Source organism: Manis pentadactyla, chromosome 1 (genome assembly GCF_030020395.1).
Source record: "Manis pentadactyla isolate mManPen7 chromosome 1, mManPen7.hap1, whole genome shotgun sequence".
NCBI lineage: Eukaryota > Metazoa > Chordata > Mammalia > Pholidota > Manidae > Manis > Manis pentadactyla.
In genome coordinates, this window is record NC_080019.1 from 236,815,603 (window position 1) to 236,833,907 (window position 18,305).

Sequence of the window (18,305 nt, forward strand, 5' to 3'; positions counted from 1 at the left end):
GTACCATACTGTTTTGATCATTGTAGCTTTGTGGTAAAGCTTGAAATCAGGGAGAATGATACCCCCAGCTTGTGCTTTCTCAAGATTGCTTTGCCTCTTTCAGGGTCTTCGCTGGTTCCATACAAGTTTTAGGATTACTTGCTTTAGTTCTATGAAAAGTGTCACTGATATTTTGATGGGCATTGCATTGGATCTGTAGGTTGATTTGGACAGGATGGACACCACTGAAAGGAAACTGGCATTTGGTTGTAAGGGGTGGGTGGCACCAGGAAGGTTAATGTTTATCGAGATTTTAGCCTCTGGTTTATTTTGCGCCTTGGATACAATATTGGGGACCATTCCAGGTGTTTTGTCTTTACTCTGGTCCACTTCATCAAGCTGGTGCTTGTCCTCCCAAGGCTGACTTTGCACGTTGATGTGTATCCTGTACCTGCTGAGCTCCCTGACTGACTCTGGTGGCTTTGTGTGGGTTCCTGGGTGTCACCTGTACATAAGGTCCTGTTATCAGCACATGGGGTACTTTTACTTTCATAGGTTGACTTTCCAATTATAAATTGCAATCTTATTTAGCATCTTTTGTGTCATAAAGTTTTCATGTATTCTTTTTACTGATGAATTAGGAGTGGTTTCTAGTAATTTTTCACAAGGTCATCCAGTCTTTGTATTTCATTAATTTAATAGCATGTGTTTAATGTTTTTGCAGTAGTTGCTGGTAATGCTTTTCAAAGCTACCTGGGCACACAGACTGAGCAGGAACAGCTCCCAGTAGTGCAGGCGTTGGGTCTCTGCCCGTAGCCTGGCCTGAGGACCTGTGCCAGCTGTGCTGTTGCCATTGGTGGTGTGTCACCTGGTAGGCCAGGAAGGGACTCTTCACTGCTCTTGGTTCAGGGTGCTTAAGGGTGTGCCCTCCATTCACCCAGATCTCGTTTGGGACAGAGTGGGTTTTACACTCTGTGGACGGGGTTCGTAGGAACTGCGGAGTCGGCAGAGCTGCAGACATTCATGTCCACTTATTCCTTCCTAGCCAGTCAGAAGTCCAGAAAGGAGGGAGAGAAAAGCGTCTGCTAATGCTCGAAAGAGGAAACATTCACCTTCGCCTCCGCCGCCCACGCCCACCGAGTCCAGGAAGAAGAGTGGGAAGAAAGGGTAAGGACCCCAGCGTGACTTAAAAGGCGTTGGAACCAAGCCTGGTGGACTTTCCCTATTTACATTCACAGTTTTGCAGAAAGGAGGTCTTACTTGACAGGCTTGTCTGTCTTCGCTTCAATAACTTGTCTCATTATGGGACATTATCTGATGGGCATCTTATGTTGTGTTTATACAAAGACACCCTGAATACGGTCTTTTTTCTGTGTCTCAGTATAGATACAGAAGCATGGCTGGTAAGGAGTTTAGGGAATTGCATTTAACGTAGTTTCTCTTTCATTTTCCCACGTCTTCCACTGGTGGTCAGAGTGATTCAGAAGAGGCGACTGCTCGCGCTCTGCAAAGAGCAGCGGCAGGCGCCTTGCTCGGTTCAGCTCATGTGCGCTCAGCGAGTCTTGCTTGAGTGGGGATTCTGGGTCCTTTTTGAACAGGTGGTTGTAGTGGTTGAGACTTGAAAACCTGGCCTAAAGCAAATACTTACTAATTGGTAGATAAACACTCAATAATTTATTATTATATGTTAAGTAGATACTTAATTATTTTGGGGTTGTCTAGCTCAAAATATTTTTGATATGATTCACAAAAGTATAATTTAGTCTTAGAAAATGATGGTGCGAAATTTGTTCTGTTCATGTGTTGAATTTCTGCTTTCTTACTGCACTCTAAAGGTCCACTTAGCATCTTCTGCCTCTAAGCCTTCCTTTACTGATCTTCCTCTCCAGCCACATTTGTATTTTTGTACCCAGAGCATGACTTGAATCCTGTTATTTCTTGAAGGTGGCATTACATGAAGCTTTCTTTCTTTCCCATGCATCAAAGCTTTTAGAGATGTTAACTCTTACCTTTATAAGTAATAGTGAAGCAGTCCCTGTCATAAAAGGTTTTGATATTTTGTCAAGTCACATGTAACCTAACAAAACCTGAACAACAGACTTCTCATAGGTATTATTGAGGGTAACCTTTTTTCTTAAATTTCTGGTCTGACTGTTGATGCTCAGAGCTTTCAGAGCCCCTGGCATCCTGGTGCAGAAAGCTTAGCAGCCTCTCCAGGTGCACCCGGGCCTCTGGTGAACAGGCTGCCCCTCCTACTTCAGGTCTGAGGTGCGCCCGTGGCCACAATGCCCAGATGTGGGGTCCAGGAGGCTCTGGTGGTGGCATTTAGTCCCTGCTCTGAGTGTAAAACCCAGTAATTCAGTTCCCCAAAGTAAATGTGTACACATCCTTGAAGTGCACATGTCTGTCTCCAGTGAGCTGGCCTTTGCTCATTTTAAGTTTCCCCTTAGGGCCCTCTGATCAAAACATACCTCGGTTGTTTTATTAATATTTGTTTTATTTATCTTCCTACATCTTTTCTTCCTCCTTGAGGTATTTTATCTCTCTGCCCACTTTAGGTTTACAGACTTTAAAACATTTTGTCATGTGATTTTTATTAAAATTCTTTTTACCAAATTTTCCTACCTTGTTCTAACCTCTACCAGTGTGTCATCCCTTGGAAGAGAACCCTGAGCACTGTCTCGGCAGTAGAGGGTCGGGCTGGCCACCTGGGTCCCGTCAGCACTGCTCCCATTCCCACTCCCTTGTCCGGGTCTAGGTCACGGCCTGTTGCTTCCCAAAACAAGTTATTTTTCCTTAGGTTTTACTCATCACCCTGACACATTGCCTATTTTAGTGAATTGTTATGGTTCCCAAGGTCCAGTATAACTATCACCTTCAGTTCTGATTCTCGGAGCTGTATTTTCTTGGTACTTGTATTCGTTTCTCTGTATTGGTACACATTATATTTATTACAGCAGTTAGGTAACCGTTTCTATCCTGTATCCCCTGTAATTCCTCAAGGAATCAATTCCATTCTTGTTTGAACTCAAGCGTGTTTGAACATGCTTTCTGGCATATACTTTAAAAATAGATGTTGTTTTGATTGAGTTGATGGTGAAAGAGCAATGCCAGTTTTTTATTTTAAAAAATTAGTATCATCCTAGGTGATTTTACCTTCTAGTCTTGTACATGTCTCTGAGAGAACTTACATGATCATTGATGATCTGAGATAAAATTGCCATATTTCAGTGGCAGGTGTTCTTTTATTAAGTTGCTTTAAGCAACATACCTTTTAGGGTATTGCCTACAGTTCGTATTGTACAATTTATGTGTCCCATTCTAATGCCTAGTTATTTTCCTTTTGCCTAGTTAACATGTAATTTGGGGGACATATCTAATTTTTTCATTTCTGTTTTTCTTTTAATGTTTTTCTGAGCATACATACTAATAACAATGAGGGTAACGGCTCTGAGATCATTTCCTATAATATAAGTAGCTATAGTAGTCTTACTTATATTTATATACTCGTGTGTTTTAGCCAAGCCAATCTTTATGGGAAGCGCAGAAGTCAGAAAGAGGAAGATGAGCAAGAAGATCTTACCAAGGACATGGAGGACCCCACACCTGTACCCAACATAGAGGAAGTGGTGCTTCCAAAAAATGGTTTGTATTCCTGTGCCTAGACTGTAGGAGCACTAAGATGATCATCGTAACGGTGCCATGGTATCGTTCACTTATTGTTCTGTGTCGCCACTCAGCTTTCACATGTGAATAGATTCCCCCGATTAAGGTTAGCATTAATGAAATTCCCTCTTTCCCAATCTTGTTGGTTTTGCTATTTATTGAGAAAATACACCATGACAAAACACTTCTCTAAATTTAGTAATTTTTTGTAGAAATAATTTTCCCAGGAGAAACAATACCCGTAGAAAAAGTGGAACACTTCCATTATGTACAGTTAACCTATTTCAGTCAGTTATGGGAGAAGGATGCTAGAGGCTTGTGCTGGTGATTGAGTATTTGCCTGTTTCCCCCCTTATTCCTGTTACATTTCTGTCTCCTTGCATTTTCTTTGCATACTTTGAAGCTCTGCTGTCGAAGGGCACGACTCAGGGCCGTCGTGTCCCCCTGATGAACTGTCTTTGGGTCTGACTCTCAGCTGTCGCCACTGTGCTTGTGCTGAAGCCTGAGCTCAGATAACAGTAGAGCCCCTTCTTACCACACCCTTCCTTTTATTTCTCTTTCACTTTTCATTATCCCCAAGACATTAGTACAGCAGTGTTATAAATTGCAGGCCTTTTTTCAACTTCTCTCTTTTTCATTCTTTTACACTTTTTCCCTAGTTATGTAAAGCATGTTGCTTGTACACACCATGTTGTTAAAGGTTGATCTCCCCCCTCCCAATATACATTTTATGCTTTTAACTGGAGTCCATAGTGCATTGTGAATATGGTTGGGCTTAGTCCTGTTTCCCCCGCCTCGTTCTGTTCCCACTGCTATTTTCTTTTAGAACTTAGATGGCTTTTTATAGCACAGTTTTAATTGAGATATACTTCACAGAGCAAAACATTTACCTTTTTAAAATGTATTTTAATCACTCCAGTGGTTTTTTGTATATTTACTCTGTTGTGCAATCACCACCACTGTCTTAAATCCAGAGTGTTTCCATCCCCCTGAAAGGAAGTCACATTCTTACCGAGGGTTAGTCCCCATTATCCCCTTTCCCCCATGTCCTGGCAGCCACTCTTCTGCTTGGTGAGGATCTTCCCATTCTGTTTGCTTTCAAGCTGTTTGTTTCTTACTGGTTGCTCTAGGGCTTACAATATATATCCTTAATTTATCAAATCTGTTTTGAATCACTCCTACCTAATTAATATAAAAATGTATGAAATTAACCATAGTAAAATTTGATATATTCCCTGTCCTATCTTTCACATTTTCATATATTTTGCTTCTACATGTATTATAATCCCCACAATATCTTTTGTTCTTTTTTAAGCGGTCAGTTGTATTTTTAATAATTGAAATAATGAGAAATAGGTTCATCTGTAATGTTACACATGCGGCAGTAAAAACCACACGAATGTAATTTAAAGGTCATATAGAAGAGAAAATTCACAGAAGTAACCAAAATACTTATTTTAAATAATAGAGCTGTGATGGTGGTGAGAGTCTTAGTGTATATCTAACTAAGCTGTAAAGCTGTAATACTTAGTATGTTATCATTTAGACAGAGGAGTGGCTGACTCCGTCAGTTCAATAGAAGAGTCAGTTCAAATATAGACACTTATTTGTTTATAAATCTGATTTGTGAATTTGGCAATGCAAATTATTGGGGAAAGATCAGACTGTCTCACAAATACTTCTAGTAAAATACAGTACCCTTCTTTGTATCATACATAAGAATTTAAACTTTAGGTGGATTCAAGTGCTAAATTTAAAAAAAACTCAGTCAACTTCCAAATGCTAATGCACTTTAAACAAATGTTAGCCTTTGAAAAAATATTTGTTTCTCGCCTACAAAGAATTAGAACCTAAAATATGAGTCCATCTTAATGCATGAAGATAAGATAAAAGAATGCTGATTACAGGAAAGTGAAAATTTAAAAACAAACTAAGTTTCCATTGATATAAGGCTAGTTACCTTGTGATCCACCCAGGACACCGTGGATCTGTTAACAGTGAAAGATGTTTACATGGGAAGATCTCACAGGCACTGTGTTACAGACCGGTAGAATGTTTACAGTGTGGATAGCATGTAAGATTGAAAACCCTCAGATACATGTTCATGTCCATATAGATGTATGAAAGGTATCAATTCTCCCTTGGTCTGTCCATTTAATGAATGGCATAAAATGGAATCAACAGCGCTGTGGGGAAGGGGTTAGAAGGTTCTTTGCAGGTTGTGCTGTACATGTTTCTTTGTTTTATGGTGAAAATATACTGGTGCTTGGGTGATTCATCACTAAATATCTGTGATAAAGTGTTGCTGTTTCTTAGCTGGTATGTGGTCTTTACGTGAGGCCACTGAAAGAAACGGGGGTTGCAGAGAGATTTGTGTATTATGTGATTGTCTCTTGTTCTGTTTTCTTCTTAAAAACAAATAGAACTTTTCTCCTATAACAATTTTTTTTTTTTCTAGTGAATCCAAAGAAAGATAGTGAAAATACACCTGTTAAAGGAGGAACTGTAGCAGATCTAGGTAAAAACCAAAAACCTATGCACTTCTGTGGTGTTGTCTGTCTCAAATATATGGCCTCTTTACTGAGACATGTCGCTTCCTGTTGCCGTGCCTTTCAGCACAGCTGACCCCCGTACACCTTGTCCCGTTGTGGTTGGGTCTGCTTACCTCATCAGGGCTGATTTCCTGTGATCTTTTCTTACTGATTTGCCCCTCACAGAGCACAGTGTTTCCCTGCAAACTAGCAACCATGGTGATATTATACCTAAATCAGGTTACCTGATTGTAAAGAAATCGTTGTAATTAAAGCACTTCTTAAAATCTCTCTGAAGTATTAATTTCACATGTGCAAATTGATTTTGCATCTTCAGAACAAAAATCTGTTCACTATTAATACTTTGTAAATCAACCATAAGTTTTCTAAACTGTATAAAATGAGTCACATCATCTTCTCATAGTATTTCCCAGTTACAGGGTACATTTTCACAAGGATAAGTCTTGGATGTGTTAGGGTAGAAAGAGAAGTGTAGTCAAGTGTAGTTCAGGGTTTTAAAAACTGGTAGTTTTAAACATCTTTGTTTCTGAGAGTTACATATGGAGTAATGATCTCAGTTACTTTTTTCACTTACAAAAATCACAAGAGAACCTAGTGTTTTCAGTATATGCCAAATTTTTGATTTGATGGAGTTTCAGACTTGAAGGGGATTTTTTTTTTTTTTTTTTAACCATTCTCTTCTGGCCTGTAGGGTTTCTGTCGAGAGAAGGGGATTTTATATGGAAAATGCGACTTCGTTTTTTCTGTCTTCCAGATACATGCATTCTGTGTTTCGTATAAATCACAGTCATTCTTGATGGCAGATATTAGTGGGTGTTTGAAAGAGTTTTTCTGCTTCATTTCACTAAATGCATCGTGCTTTTCCTGGCTTAACGCCTGTCATTGAACATCAGTGGACAGTTCTATTTTGGGTTATGTTGGAACTAGAAGCAGAAACTTGTCTTGAGGGCAGTTTATATAAACGGGTGGTATTAGGTCAACAGGATAAACGAAAATAAGAGATGCTGTCAAAACATTTCTATCTTAATTTTTTTTAACGTTGTTAGTCGAGTGTGGATTTCCATTCCCATAAGTTTATACTGCCCATGCTACAGCCGGACTTACCCCACTGCATCCAAGGCCAGGAAAGAAAAAGTTAGTACAGGTGCTCTGTTCTCCATTCCCAGGACTGCACAGGCTGAGAGCGCTGGGCTTGGTGCTCTTCTCTGGGCAAGCCTGTTAAACTGAATGGCAGTTTCTGCTTTTTAAGTATGCATCTTGAGAAGGAATCCATCAATCTGTAGTTTTAAGGGAGTGGACAGTTTTTCTTTTAAAAGTGAAGTAACAGTATTTTTGCAATAAGCTTTATCAGAGGAGTCCAGTAGAAGCCAGTTTTAAGAAAAGGGTAGTGGTTCCTACTAGATTTGAAAATTTGTAGTGCTGGGTATGAATTCTTCGTTTTGTGTGTGACTAGCATGTGGCCTAAGTCCAGGAGTGTTGTAGCTGAAGGTGGTACTGACCTGAGGAAGTGCTAGGGTCTGAGGAATTTGTAACTTATCCTGGCCTTTCACCCAGGGACCAGCAAGCTTCCAGTGCATCATTTAAGAATCTGGCTTTCTGCATTAGCTCTAGCCTGAACCATGCCCGGGTAACGGATCCATCAGCTGGAATTCCTGTCCATGGTGTTGTTTTTTTTTAACTGATCCATATTCTGCCTTACATGACACTTGGCTGAATACACCCAGTCCTTTCTCCTTTCTTGAGATCTCTAACTAACGTCAGGATCTAGGAGCTGAGGTGAGAGTGCGTTTGCCTACGTCTGGAAGGAAGAAGATAACTTTATTGGGTATTGCTGTCCAGGAACCAGTAGCAAAGGTGTCTGTCGCTTCAGTATTGTCAGAGGCCTACTTCCGTTGGGTACCAACGTTACCTAGGGGCCCAGACTCTGCCAAGCTAAAATTCACTTGTACAGTTTGGCCAGAGAGAGATCAGTAAGTTGTACCAACACCATATGTGAGTGGTTTTCCTTCGGTTTACCGAGATCCAAAGGACACAGAGTTTGTTTTCGACAGCTCTACCTAGGATTCTCTTGGTCAGTCACTTTTTATGAAAAACGGTGCCTGTGCACAGCTGGGGGACTTGTGTTGCTGGTGCCCAGGCTCACCAGGCCCTGAATCCCATGTCCCTTGTAGCAGGTGTTTGTCTCTTCCTTACAAATCAAGCAAGAGTCCATCTCTGTGTTGCATGGTCCCTACCAGGTATTATTCTACAGATGTCTCCAGTTCACTGTAAACCCTGTTAGCCCAGTCTTACTGATGAGGAAATGGAGGCTAGAGGGGTTCAGTACCCCATCCACACACGCGACTGTCACGTGGCATAGCACGTGCTCCCTGCTCTTGGCCACTGTTCATGCTCACGGCGGCCATTTAGATCTGTGAAGTTGTTGAGTGCATCTCCACCTGAGCCCTTGAAGTGGCCACTCCCTCTTCGTGGCTTGCCTGCTTCATCCTTCTTATGTTTCACTAAGTATCACCTTTCCAGAGAGGCTTCCCTCTTTTGGCCATCCAGTCTCTCTCTAAAATATATTACTTCTGTTTTTAGTCTCTGTAAAGCAATTTTTACATCTAACGTCTATTTCTCTTCCATCTCCTGCCACTCTTAACTGGAATGTAAACTCCAGGAAGATGAACCTTTTCTTGTTCATCATTGTGTCCTTGGCATTTGGACAGTGGCTGGCATACACAGTAGGCACTGTATAAAATTTAGTTGACTGAATATTACGCTTATTACCTATAAAACATTGATCCTCTTCTTATGTCCTCTAAAGTAGGGATTGGCAGGCTTTTTCTGAAAAGGCCAGATAGTAGGTGAGGTGCTGTGGGCCTGGTCTCTGTCACAGGTGGTGAGCTTCACCGTTGCCGTGAGGGTGCAGCCACAGACAGCATGTGCGTGAGGGTCCCCGCTGGCCCCTCTCTCCACTGTGGATGTTGACTATGGATGTATATACCTAAGTATAAGTGGCTTTATTCCTATTCTTTCCCAAGGCCAGCCTGTCCTCAGAAGGAATTAATAACACTCTTACCAGGACTCTCTGCAGGGGTTGACTTTCACCTCTTTCTTCATTTATTTCCTCTGGGATCCAAAATGTCATCACTCTGTTGCCCTGGCCTTCCTGAGGCAGGAGGGTTAAGCATGACTGACACCGTCGCACAGCAGTAATTCATTAGAAATACCAGTTTCTGCTGTGTACAATTCTAATTGACAGAATTATTGGAGGTGGATTTGCTTTAATAATGCTGTTTCTTTCCTATTCCCTGTCCAGTATCAGCTACCGAAACCTTAATGTTTCCAGGTAATCTAAACAGTGTTACCCGTTTTTCATACACATTATGTTTTGCTTTTGCAGATGAGCAGGATGAAGAAACAGTCACAACAGGAGGAAAGGTAACACTTGATTAATCCTGGTGTAGGAAGGGACCCCAAGGGTCCTGTGGCTGGAGCAGTAGGAACACTGAGTTGGAAATGCCTCTAGAAATACTCATTTTTGAGGTTCTTCTGATATTTCATTTCCTTAACACACCCCCAAAGTAATTTTCCTTTATTGACCCAGAATTTTATCAAAAGGAAATTTGTACCTCCCTACGTAATGCCGCTCCTATACCCTGGCCCCTTGTTGCAGGTAGCAGTCAGAGCTGACCATATGGTCAGCACACAGGTGAGCAGGGACAGTGCCTTCCACACCCATTTTTGTTGGGCCTCGCTGCCCGCAGCCTTACAGTCAGTACTTCCTAGTTCATCGGTTCTGCTGTGGACAAATGAGAGTAACTATGCTGTTGGAAGGCCTTGGGTTTGAGGCAGGGTTTTGCTTATCTTTTCAGTGCATGGCCCATTGTTCATTCAGACTGCAGTGTTTGTGTTACCAGTAAGTGTAACTAATCCCTAACCTTGAAATAACTCCCTAATATGCTCAAAATGAATAGTTCTTTTTTGTTGTCAAATTCCCCAAATTGACATTTATCATTGTTTTTTATACGTTCAGGCAGTAGACATATCCATGACAGGATTTCCAGGAAAAGTTATTCCAAGAAACTTCTACATATGTCTCTTCAACTGAATTGTCTTTGTGATGTTTTTCTTTAAAGCAGAATTTATTTTGTCAACGAACTACTTACAAACATTAAGGAATATTACATATGTAAAAAGATATTACCATGCAGAATAAGCAGTACTGTCTGGTGGTAGGAGACCAAAGGAGAAAGCCGAAGAGGTGCCTGTAAGACTTCTTTTTACACCAGGGGCAGGAGGAACCTTGAAACCACAGGGAATTGTGTCACAGAGCTTCAGCCCAACGTGGCTGGGTGTGGCCAGGCTGACTCTCGGCTTCCTCACAGAGAACTCAGCTGCAGATGTCACCCTTCACTAGCTGCAATGCCAGTCCCTCCCTGGTTTCCTGAAGGAACAGTTTCCTAAAGGAAATTGTTTTGTGATTCTGTGGAATTTTTAAAATCTGTGTCTCAAAAATGCATTAATCATGAGCATATTTTTTGCTGCCTTCCTTGATTTGGGAAATAAAACTCCTCAGTTTTGTCATCAGTATTAACATGCCCGTTTTAATGTCATTTAAGTAACAGCCAGAGTTTGCTTAGTACTTTTCACATGTTAAATTTTTCCTGTATTCATTCCATCTTAAGGAAACTACTGTCCTACTTTCTAGGCACTAGGTCCTCACTTCAAATAGTAAATCAAAGGAAATTTAGGTTGAATTAAGTGAAAGGTAGAAATTCAACTGTGGGACCATTATAAAAGAAAGCAATAAAAATTTAACTGGTGTCTTAATAGAAAAGCATTTCATAAGATTAAAACACCACAGATGATAAATTGATAGATTTAACTGTACAAAACTAGAAAACACCTGAATTTAGAGAAAAATATTTTCTGTCGTATTCTTGATAAAAATATTTAATCTGAAATTAATTAAGAAGAATAGAGCAGATAAAGACAGATTGTTGATATTGTACAAGTTGTCTGGTCTGGATTCTTTAAAAATTTTAGTGTCATAAAATACCCCCAAAAAGGAAACCAGGAATTAAAGGAAACTAAAGATTCATGAATATTGTATATAATGTGGAATCCTTGCTCAGGTTCTGGACTGGGGAGAAAAATACATGAAGGACATTTCTGGGTCACTTGGATTCATTTGAATATAAACTGTATATTAAACAGTGTTATTTAAAAGTAATTATAACTACTTTTTAACTGGTAGCATAAGAAATGTGCTTGTGTTTTCACCCAGAGCAGTGATTTTGAAATTATTTATTTTTATTAACCAAAGCAGGTTTTCAGGTGGACTCCTTTGAAAAAATCTAATAAGACTCAGTGCTGATTTTTAGTAGTGGGAGTGATTAAGAATGTAGGCTCTCCTCTGGACTTCGTAGAGTTATACCCTGTTTATAACTGAATCCACATTTTCTCATCCACAAGAAGTTATAATGCCTTCTGTTAATACTGTGAGGAAGAAATGAGATAATGTGCATGTAGCTGTTCACAGACACTTAGGATCAGTCTTTAGGGAGGGGACGCCTTGTCGTAGTGCCCTGGAATTACTTCCTTATAAATAACTTAGTTTTCAACTTTAGGATTAGGTTAAACTTGGACAAGTAAGAAATGAGTTATTGTGGGAAAGTTGGGGGCCTCCTCTAAGTTGTTTCCCTCATCTGTAAAAGGGGGAGAGAAAGTCTGCCATGTCATGTGGGTATCTTGTGATGAAAGCACCTTGCAAACCGTGAAAGACTGTTTTCCCTTAAAAGTGTGTTTTCCTGGTCCTTGCAGTCGGGTCATCCAGCCTCACTTTTGTGAGCCATACCGCAAGTCGGAAAGCTGTCACTTATCTCTGTCATTCTGAGTTTCCCCCAACTTTGGCTCCTTTTTTTATAGGAAGATGAAGATCCCAGCAAAGGGGATCAGAGCCGCTCAGTTGATCCTGGTGAAGATAATGTGACAGAACAGACCAATCACATCATCATTCCCAGCTATGCGTCATGGTTTGATTATAACTGGTGAGTGGGTTGCTCACATCCATGTACACGGTGCCTGGGCCGGGGGTGCTGTGCCCTGAAGCCATACCGCACCATTCTGCCCAAGCCCCTGGCAGACTGAGATGGAGAGTGACTTCATTTTAGCTTTGGAATGTGTTACTTAAAACACTGTAGGACAGACACTACATCATGCTGTAACTTAGGATCGTAAGATTTTGTAAGCCTGAGTGAACCTGGCTCATTTGGGATCAGCTGATGATTTCAGGTAAGCAAATCCACAAGTATTTAGTAATTATAAAATATTGATGTTCATTATTTGATTTTGAAAACATTAAAGAAGTATATTTTTAAAACTCATCTCATTACCCAGTAATGGCTTAATTTTAATAGGAAGCATTTTAACATTAGGTTCCTTTTCCTGTGTAAACACTGGTATGCAAAAAAGTTCAGAGAGCACCTCCTCAGCATCTGCCCCATCACTCACCTCAACCCCAGTGGCGTCACTGGAGCATGGTTGGAAATAACCTGTGTCCTACATGCCTTACATATTGGTAACTTAAGAGGTGTGACTGTTTCATGTTCAGGCTGATTTTTGTTTGTCTGTTTTTTATTTTTAACTGTATGTGCCAGAGCTGACCCCTCCACGTAGACGTTAGCTCCTGTAAGGCACTCCCCCTGAGAGGCTGTGTAATTCCTTCGGTGGTGCTCCCCTTACTCAGAATCTTGTGGTCCTGTTTGCATCTCTTTTCTGCTCTCAACAGACATTACACTATCATTCTTTAAGGGCAGGTGGATTGTAAAATACCTAGAGGTCTCTTGAGGCCAGTGTAGAAGAAGAGGGTGGATGGTGCGGTTGAGCCATACTTCCTATCCAAACCATGAGGTATGGCTCTAATTTTGAGGTTTTCTGTAAGCCTTTGAACCCAACCCTGGATGCTGCTCCTAAAAGTGTGAGTGAGTAGAGGCTGTGACAGGAAAGGGTCCGACACAGTTGGTTCACTGGGTCACATGTTTGCAGGCCCGTTCTCATTACGCTTGTTATTGCATTGTGATTTTTAAATTTGGAAGCATCTCAGTCTTTTCATTATTAATTATAATTACATGTTAATATTCAGAGTGGCTTAAGACACGCTTGAGAAACTGGCATTCTTTCCCTCTAAAATTAGGAAAGGGGAAAGTCCTAATTATCATTTTGTAGGTTTTACAGGTTACAGAAACTTTCACTTGTACCATAACCTTTGCATGTTGCAAAGTGTGCTGTGGGGGTTAGTTACATCCCTGTTTTATAGGTAACTGCTGCTTCAGTTCTAGGGTTCCAAAGTTGCAGATTTGATATGAAGGACTAGTGTTTTCTGAGCCAGAATACCCCACTCCCTCCACTGCTAGACTCATTCTCAGAACCTAAGGAATCAGCTGCCAGTACTTCAAACAGAGATGTTGAAAGTGGTTGGCTTAGCAAACATTCTTGTGTGTTCTTGGTGAATATAGAAATTGGTGGGGGGAGGTTGAGCTCTTCCTAACCTGTAACAATTAAAACAACGCGAGGTATAATCGAACCATATAATTAATTGTTAGTAGCTGTTCTTTTTAAAGTAAAACTTGGTCAGGTCATATACATATTGACATAGCATTAATTCATCTTAGATTTATCTTCCTGGAAACTTTCATGTAATTTGTATTTCTAGTATTAGGCAACAGATCCAGTTGAAACAATTTAAATATACCAAGTAGTGTGAGAGTGAGTGCTTTTTGCTACATTCACAGAGGACCGCTTTGCTCTTTCCCATGTAGCCAGTATGTGCTGCATATCTGAAGCCATTGAGGAACCAGAATGTGTCCTCAGGAAAAAACATTGATTATTATTAGTGTCAGAGCCTTTGTACTCAATATACAGTTTGTTCATTGGATCAGATGTTAGGCCTGATCATTTTATATGCCCTTGACCATTTACATGCTTATCACCCATAACATTTTATAAAATTATTAGTGCCTTTATCTGAATATTAAAAATTAGTTATGTGGTCTTTATAAGGAGTAAATCACTGAAATATTTTTCAAAATTGGATCTACCACAGTGTTTCCGAGGGCTGGACAAAAAGATGCATTGAAGTTTAGGAGCCTGAGAAACTGATGTTTGTATATTCTGTGGTCCTTGGGCAGCCGTTAATTTCGCCCGCGTGCTGCTATGCCACCCACTCTCTCTGATAATTGTTGGCAAGTATCCAGAGAGCTCTTCCCATCTGTGGATCATTGCCTAGTCATGATGATACATTATGACACGGGTGTAATAAAATGTATGGCTTGCAATGTGTTGATAGGATATTTTGAGTTTGGTTGTGGAAATAGAAAAGCAACCATAATAAATATTGGGGATGAGAAGGGAAAACTTTCTTTGACTTCATTATGTGCTGTTGAGACATAGGAATTTGCAAAAGCCAGTTCATTTTTGCAAGTAGTGCTCAATTTCTGGATTTATCTGTTCTACTTTGAAAATTAAGGTCAGCTCAGATTTTAAGATCTTATTTTTCTAAGAGGACTTCCAATCCTCTTTTTCCTTTTCAGTATTCATGTGATTGAACGCCGTGCTCTTCCTGAGTTTTTCAATGGGAGAAACAAGTCCAAGACCCCAGAAATGTGAGTGTGTCACAAAGAAGCCACACGGTGCAGGTGGATGCTTCAGCAGGCTGTAGGGTGGGCGGCACCGGTGTGGCCGGGCACTCTTGGGGCTCCGCTGCCTCATCTTGGGCACTCTTGGGGCACCGCTTCCTCATCTTCACCAGTGCACGAGTCTGCGACCACCTTACCCCAGTCAGAGTGGTGTTGTCCCCACTGCACAGAACCCCTTGCTCCAGAGGCAATTGTTGGTATTTGTTTCTTCCTCAGCAACCTTGACCTTCATGCCTGAGCGCTCTTACAGCTAAAGATTGCATTCATTAACAGATATTTACTTACTGAATGAGTCCCAGTTTCTTCCTTACAGTTCTCACCTGTGTGTACATATGTGTTACAGATTACGTATGTATAATAATCTAGGAGAAATGGAATCTTTACTTTGCTGATGAATGACTAGTAATTAAAAGAATGCCAAATATGATTACATGGCTGCATAAGAGTTGATATTGATTGCATAGAAGATTGTTTCTGGTTTTACATTGGAAATAAAAACTGTCAAAAATTATTTTTGCCTTTGCTGGTCACCCTCAAGTACACCTTCTGGAGATCCTCAACCCCAAAATAAATCCACACCAGTTGTACTATACATAGCTCTCCATGCATTATCATGAACAGTGTGACTCCATTGTGTCTTAGGCATATGTTGACTGCACAAATGGATGTCTCTTGTTTAAATTGTTAGGGAAGAACAATTTTCTGCATAAAACCCATGTCATAATACAGATAACTAAATAAGTATTTTCTGGTGGGAGATTGCCCATGATAGTTTAAGATTTTAACTTTAGACATCAAAGATAATTCTAGCCTTTCCATAACAAAGCTGTAAGGAGTCATTTAAAACCAGAGCCAAGGGTTTGGCCTAAGAAACATTGCTCATTTCCCTGGTAATTTTTCCACCTAGTCAGACAGTGTATTCTCCCACCTGGCTTGTCTGTTGCTAGCAGTTACAAATACTTATATATGGTTCTTGGCAAGTCTTCTGCTTAAAAGCACAGTTGAGCATTTTAGCCCCTTTTAGCTTTTTGAATTCACCTTCCAGGCCTTGTTTATCCAGCCCAGCAGACACAGACCCTTGAGCAGTGCGCCTTTCCTACTCCTGTACAGCTGTCCTCCGGCTGCCAGACTTTGGTTTTACTTTTGTGGCAAGAACTTCTGCTAGGCCTCTAGCTTCTCTACGGTCTTATTTTAAGTATCTTGTAGCAAAAATGCTTGGTACATTGTGGAATCTGTTCAAAAACAGAATCTCGTGGTTTTTTTTCTCCCTTTTTGTATGTTCTTGTCTTACCTCTGAATTTGCTCTCGGGTTCTACTCATTGTGTGTGTCCACCTTAGGAATTTTCTATTGCTTTTTAGATACTTGGCATACCGAAATTTCATGATTGACACATATCGCCTAAACCCCCAGGAGTATTTAACCAGCACTGCTTGTCGCAGGAACCTGACTGGAGATGTGTGTGCTGTGATGAGGTAAGACGTCTCAGCTCTTCTCAGACATTTCACGGCGGGTTGTTACTGATGCGTTACTGTTCAGTGTTTGGTTCAGCTGGATGCTTTCTAGGTTAATAAAACATCTCAGTCTTATGTCTTTGATTTAGGGGTTGATTATTCTTTAATACCTTAGCATTGTCTCCTCATTTTTCAAGTTATAGTTTACATCTTTTATCTTACAGTCAAGTTGTGAAATGACCAGGGATGGAAAACGGGTGGGGTAGGGAATAGATCAGCTCTGTGCCCTGAATCTTCCTGAAGAAACAAACTGCAGTGCGGGTCTCCTGTGGATTCGGTCTGTGTGTTCTTTCCGTGGACTTAAATGAGAGTTCTCATTTCTCTGAGAAGATGAGGCTGTATACCCGGTGTTGGGGTGCTGACCTAGCAACATCATCTTGAGTGTCCCTCATGCAACAAACCATAACTGACAGTTAACTTTATGATGGTTCAGAGTTACAGAGAATATTTACTTCGTTTTGTTTCATTTTTTAATGAAATGTGATAATGACTGTGATAGAGATGAGGTTCCTTCTCTAGCCTTTGACTTACAGAGCTTTGTTCTTCAGGGTTCATGCCTTTTTAGAGCAGTGGGGGCTTGTCAATTACCAAGTGGATCCAGAAAGCCGACCCGTGGCCATGGGGCCACCTCCTACCCCTCATTTCAACGTCTTAGCTGATACCCCCTCTGGGCTTGTGCCTCTGCATCTGCGGTCGCCTCAGGTAGATATGCGTGCCTTTCCTTCAGGTCTGGGTGGTAACAGACTGTCACTTCTAGCAATGACGTTCAGGGAATGGTTTTATCATTTAATGGTGCTGTTTCTCAGTTGATAGGTGGTGTTTGTTTTTATCTGTGAGTCCATAGGAATATTTAGTGTTTTAGATAATGCTCCCCATTAAGTGCAGGACTGTATGCCTTCTATTTTAAGTTACAGATTTTTTTTCATACTCAAGACTGCCTTTCTCTGCCATCAAAGACACTAATAAAAAGGTGGTTTAAATCTGTTAAACGGTTTGAAACTCCTTTCCCTTCCTAGCATTTGCAAAGTGGACATCTGTGTACACATTATTGAAAAGATCATTGTGCCAACTAGATTATATATAGCATTGAGTTGGAATTACATGATATTTTGCTGTAAATTGCCCTCCGTTATGAAGTGGAAGGTTGTATTGAAGAAAATTTGTTGTCTGTTTTCTCTGTAACTTAAAAGAGGCAGAATAATGTTTCTTACAAAATGCAATTTTATTAGAAGTGTAGTGGGGGATGTGTGGGTCTTTTTTCTTTGTATGATCTCCGTAAGTGCCAATATTAAACAGTTGTTTAAAAACTCTTAAACTCTTATTCCCTTGAGTGTGTAGAGGGTAATTCAGCCGTCTCTTGTTTATCTGACTCGTAGGTCCCTGCTGCTCAGCAGATGTTAAATTTTCCTGAGAAGAACAAGGAAAAACCAATTGATATGCAGAACTTTGGCCTTCGTACTGACATTTACTCCAAGAAAACATTAGCAAAGGTAAGAATTTTTTTTTCTAGACACACATGGTCTGCAGTCCAGCATGTCTTCCTTGGCCTTCTTCTAAGAAGCATCATTTTCCACAAGAAACTTAACTTACTTTCTATAGTGTAAGGAGGGGAGCTTTCTAATTAATCTGATGGCATTTTGTAAAACAACTGTTACTTACCTTAGCTTTTATTCTGTATGGTTGGAAGGTAGGTATTTAAAAATAACTGTGAATAATATGTTTAAAAAAACAGAGGGGAAAGTGGGGAATTTCAGTAGCATTGGAGTATATGTTAAAAAGAAACAAATGAATATTGCATAATTGAAAAATATACCTGAATTGGATGGGTTTAACAGCAGGTTGGGCTCAACAGGAGACAGGATTGTGAGTAAACTGAAAATGAAGCACCAGGAGAGAAGGAAATTGGATGAGGGTG

At 40.5% G+C, this 18,305-nt stretch overlaps 1 protein-coding gene across 7 annotated transcripts in view; it reads left to right on the top strand.

Moving 5' to 3' along the window:
• The window catches only part of SMARCC1 (SWI/SNF related, matrix associated, actin dependent regulator of chromatin subfamily c member 1), a 165,171-nt gene that overhangs the window by 87,803 nt on the left and 59,063 nt on the right, over positions 1-18,305 (top strand). For all 7 annotated transcript variants that reach the window (XM_036877707.2, XM_036877702.2, XM_036877705.2 and 4 more), the window contains exons 10-18: positions 1,025-1,146; positions 3,500-3,624; positions 6,104-6,163; positions 9,583-9,620; positions 12,111-12,232; positions 14,774-14,845; positions 16,238-16,351; positions 16,939-17,092; positions 17,767-17,880. In XM_036877707.2, the coding sequence (XP_036733602.2) occupies positions 1,025-1,146; positions 3,500-3,624; positions 6,104-6,163; positions 9,583-9,620; positions 12,111-12,232; positions 14,774-14,845; positions 16,238-16,351; positions 16,939-17,092; positions 17,767-17,880 (921 nt within the window). The remainder of the gene's footprint in view (positions 1-1,024; positions 1,147-3,499; positions 3,625-6,103; positions 6,164-9,582; positions 9,621-12,110; positions 12,233-14,773; positions 14,846-16,237; positions 16,352-16,938; positions 17,093-17,766; positions 17,881-18,305) is intronic.